The 4,310-nt window shown below is 27.9% G+C and overlaps 1 protein-coding gene across 1 annotated transcript; it reads left to right on the forward strand.

Moving 5' to 3' along the window:
- Nucleotides 1-339: 339 nt before the first annotated feature.
- Nucleotides 340-3,796, forward strand: LOC134684775 (uncharacterized). Its single transcript, XM_063544082.1, has 8 exons — nucleotides 340-736; nucleotides 943-1,039; nucleotides 1,441-1,511; nucleotides 1,817-1,865; nucleotides 2,170-2,217; nucleotides 2,547-2,638; nucleotides 2,947-2,989; nucleotides 3,480-3,796. The coding sequence occupies exons 1-8, from the start codon at nucleotides 617-619 to the stop codon at nucleotides 3,794-3,796; spliced, it is 837 nt and encodes a 278-aa protein (XP_063400152.1). The 5' UTR covers nucleotides 340-616.
- Nucleotides 3,797-4,310: the final 514 nt, after the last annotated feature.

Below are 4,310 nucleotides of genomic sequence, written 5' to 3' on the forward strand. Positions count from 1 at the left end.
TAACTGTAATTACTACTTTTCACCTAAAAGTTGTCGTATATTTTTGAATATAATAATAAAAAAAAGTTAAGGTGTATACATATTTATATAAAAACAGAACAGAGAATGAAGTATAAATTCCCACAAGACAACTTTCTACCTACTGACTAGGACAGTAATTTAAAAAGCTATCGGATAATGTATAGAAACAAGAATTAAAACATGTACTTTAAAAAAAACTGCTAAAGAACACCACTGAGACTCCACTGCAAAGGTCAGATAGAGATGGCCAAGAATAAAATTGAGAAAGGAAATAGGGAATGTGTTAAAGCTACAACAACCCGACCATAGAGAAGACAAAAGCCGAAGTCCACCAGTCGAAACATGCATGTATAATAGTTCAGAAAAATGATCATTACCTTAGCATTGCTTAGATATAAATTGAAATTTAAAAAAATCTACAAGACAAACAAAGGCCATATTCTAAAGTTCCTGAGTTAGGGCAGGCACAAACATTTGAATGAATAATGAACAATGAGTTAAACAAAAACTATAAAAGAAGAGACAAAACTTAAACTAAAAAAAAGTAGGCAAAACTTAAGCTTAAAAAAAGTATGCAACAGAACATTTACCTAGGATGGAAAAGTGTCTAATTTGCATGTTTTTTTTTTTAGAATCCGAAGAGAGGGATGACAGTGAGGAGGAGGATGAAATTGGGGAACCAATTAGACTAATTAATAAGACCAATGAACCTGAGGTTTGTTTTAATTTTTCAATAATTTCACAAACAGCTTCTTTTTCCAAGTTGTGTTGATTTCGCTCAACGAAATTAGTCATCAGCATTATTAAATCAGCATGTGTGTTCTCGAAATAAATATTATTATTATTATCGTAGTATCCATCTAAGTTCGGTGTTTGAAATAAAAATGCTTTGATAGTTAACATTATATTTTTGTTTGATAGCTTATAGAACACATAGAGCCTTCCATGTCTAAGCAGAAAAGAAAGAAAGGCAAAACGCATCAGAAAATACAGGCTGCAAAACCCAAATTGATCTATGGTAACTTTATTAGCAAATAAATTCATTTCTATCATAAAATTTCAAGCAAACTTTATTAAGTACAAATGTAGTACATTTGTAATGCAGTATTTTCTACAATTCTTTTTTTCATATTTTAATGGTTTTTTTTAAATTAATACATTTTTTATGGTTTAACTTTAATGTTTTGATTGATAAAGTATGATTAATTGTTTACCAAACAGGAACCTAAAAATGGAAGGAAAATGTTTTGTATACTAAATTTTCTTTTGAAATTCAGCACTTTGCAAACAAATAGTAAACTTTGAACGTCATCTTTATTTATATGTTTCTAATCTCAAAGTGCATATTACAGAAATTGACCAAACTTCTTTCAAGAATAATACATTTCTCTTTAATCTGTACTATTTTTATTTTTTTAGATTCAAAAGAAACAAATGAAACAGAGAAGGATGTCACTGAGGAAGTGAATACTGATATTATTGAACCTGTGGTGAGTTTACAAATTTTACTTTTAAGAGAAAGTGTGATACTTTGATATGATTAATGATTTATTTTATTTTCATAATAATTAATTGTTAGTTTATATGTAGATTTTTAGTAACAATTATTTATCAATTTATAAAATAACAAATTAAGACGAGCAAGTGATAGAAGCAAATTATTTGAAGAAGACCCATATACTTTATTGTTATGACAGAAAGTAAAATTGTAAGTTTTTCCCTATTATATGCCAGTGTTAAAAAAAATGAGGAAACGTAACTATGTGTTTTATTTTTTTATTTTTTTTTTTTTTAGCTGTCTGAACCTATAGAGCAGATAGCCATTAACAATCAAGACCAGCAAGGTATTTTCTGTTTTACTTAATGAACACTCAAATCTTCAGGATGGTAAAATCATTTGGAGTGTATTAACTTGATAGGCATGATAGGATAAGACCCAAAAATATGTATTTGACAGACAGTTTGAAAACAAGTATTTATAAACAAAAATTCTAAACATATGTATAACTGATAAAATGCACTGTGCTTCCCTTCCACAGTTTCAAGGATATCATTGATTGTATGGCAGATATATCATCATGATCATGTATATAGAAATTCCTCAGATTTCATAATAGATAAGAATTTATTTAAGGTTTCTTTTCATAGGTGCTACAGAAAGAGATGACCAAGATATGCCAATCATTAAAGCCCCAGGTATTAAACTTAGAAACTTTGATAATATCTTAGTATTTTTATTACCTGGTACATGATGACTTTTACAATTTACAACACTTGAATAATCATCATAATCAGTTAACCATACTTAAACAGAATGTGATTCTTGCATATATCATTCAATCTTATTCATGCACTGAAACATGCCAAATGACAAGAAAAAATAAATAAAAATATTGAGTTATATTTGATAGACCTGTATGAAAAATCACTTATTTTTTTTTAAAATCAACAGATACTGAAGCAATTCAGCTGCAAAATGTAACGTCTTTAGAAATTACAAATGTGCTTTAATTCATTTTTAATAGCAAAAAGGAAACGAAGAAATAATAAAAAAATAGATCAAAGAACTCTTTCCAATGACCATATAGACCAGGATGTATCACAAGACGTCCAAAATGTAAGTATTTATATAAACTTAATCATTAACAGAGAACACAGAGAACAGTAGCTTACATATTTCCAAATGTAGACTTTCTCTACATGTAAAGTGTGTTTACATTATTGTTAACCAAATGTTTATATAAATGAAGTCATAATGCTTGTATGTCCATATGCCATCCCGAGGGCCTTAATTTTTTTTATAAAATACCTATTCCCTATTCTTTTATTTTGTAATTATATTAAAATAAAATAGTTTTTCTAGCATTAATATGTTATTTCTCTGTCCGATCAAATCAAATAATTAGATTTATTTATTCTTTGTAGGATTCAAATTCCCAATCAGATCACGATGTAACTGCAGAGAAAGGTAAGCACACATGTGTATTTAATGAATAACTATCAAAATATGTCATTTGATTGATCATTAAGACTAAACAGTTAAATCTAATTTCTTCAAATTTTGTTCTTTAAATAATAAATTCATTTTTTTTTGTTAAACCGGTAAAAGATAAACTGCCATTCCCTAAAAAAAAATGCTGACATTTTGGAAATTCCTTTTTAATTGTAACTTTATTTCCTGTTTACAATTTTGTTTTGTTAGATGCATATATGTCAACATAATGGGTTTATTAGCATCAACAGCTGGTGAACACCACTTGCTAAAATAAAAATATGTGGTTTAAAAAACCCACTGAAACCCACTTCCTTATTATATTTTATCTGCTTTAAGATGCTTATGATTGATTAATGCTTATCTTGATATAAATGCTCAATCATTATATAAACTAAAAGAAATTAAATTGAAAATGAATAAAGATGAAATATATATGAACTTGTTATAAAATTTATTCTTCCAGATACAGAAAAAACATGGGAGATAAACTCTTATTATGCAGTTGCATTTGAGGATCGATGGTATCCTGGAGTGGTGACTGCCATCCAAGGAGACAATAAGGACTGGGCATCCATAAAATATATGCACCCTAGTGGTGAAAATTTTAAATGGCCCGGCAAAGAAGACTCTGCATTAGCACACATAAATGCCATGCTCTGCAGGGTCAATGTTAATATCTTGGCAAATGGTCGTTTATGGACAGTGTCCAATATTGGCAAAATTGATAATTTATACAAAAGTCAATCAGAACTACAAATTGTTGAAATTGATTATCAATAGACTATGTTGTTACTGTTTATAACATGCATCAAATTCTATTAAAAGATCATTTCAAAGTGAATTGTCCTTTATATATATCAAAGAAAAAAAATATTTGTTAAAGTATTAAATCAGGGTGTTTTTGCTAGATTGAAAGAATTACCCAAGAAGACAAAAAAATTGGCTGTTCCTCACCTGAAACACCTAAAATTCAATCAAAGCTTTTGGCTATTCATTATATCAAATTAAATCAAAAATAAAAACACATGTTATCTTTTCCATATTTTCCTTTGTATAAATTATCAATTTTGCCAATATTTGCCATAGTCAACAACAAAACAGCCTTATAAAATAGGATGTATAATGCCATAAAGAGATGGAAGATGAATTTCATTTTTTCATAACATGTACAGAACTTATTTATATATATACCTATTCTTCTTGTGAAGAATGTAATATATTTATTAATTAATTATATTGTTAACAGCATAAGTGAAATGTATAATGTAATAATTGTAAACTGTGTGCAAATGGT

This window comes from Mytilus trossulus, chromosome 9 (assembly GCF_036588685.1).
Source record: "Mytilus trossulus isolate FHL-02 chromosome 9, PNRI_Mtr1.1.1.hap1, whole genome shotgun sequence".
Taxonomy (NCBI): Eukaryota; Metazoa; Mollusca; class Bivalvia; order Mytilida; family Mytilidae; genus Mytilus; species Mytilus trossulus.

Coding starts and splice junctions, on each gene's coding strand:
- LOC134684775 (XM_063544082.1), top strand. CDS start 617: ATGGAAAAGTGTCTAATTTGCATGTTTTTTTTTTTAGAATCCGAAGAG. Junction 1,512..1,816: donor CTGATATTATTGAACCTGTG/GTGAGTTTACAA, acceptor TTTTTTTTTTAG/CTGTCTGAACCTATAGAGCA. Junction 2,218..2,546: donor GCCAATCATTAAAGCCCCAG/GTATTAAACTTA, acceptor CATTTTTAATAG/CAAAAAGGAAACGAAGAAAT.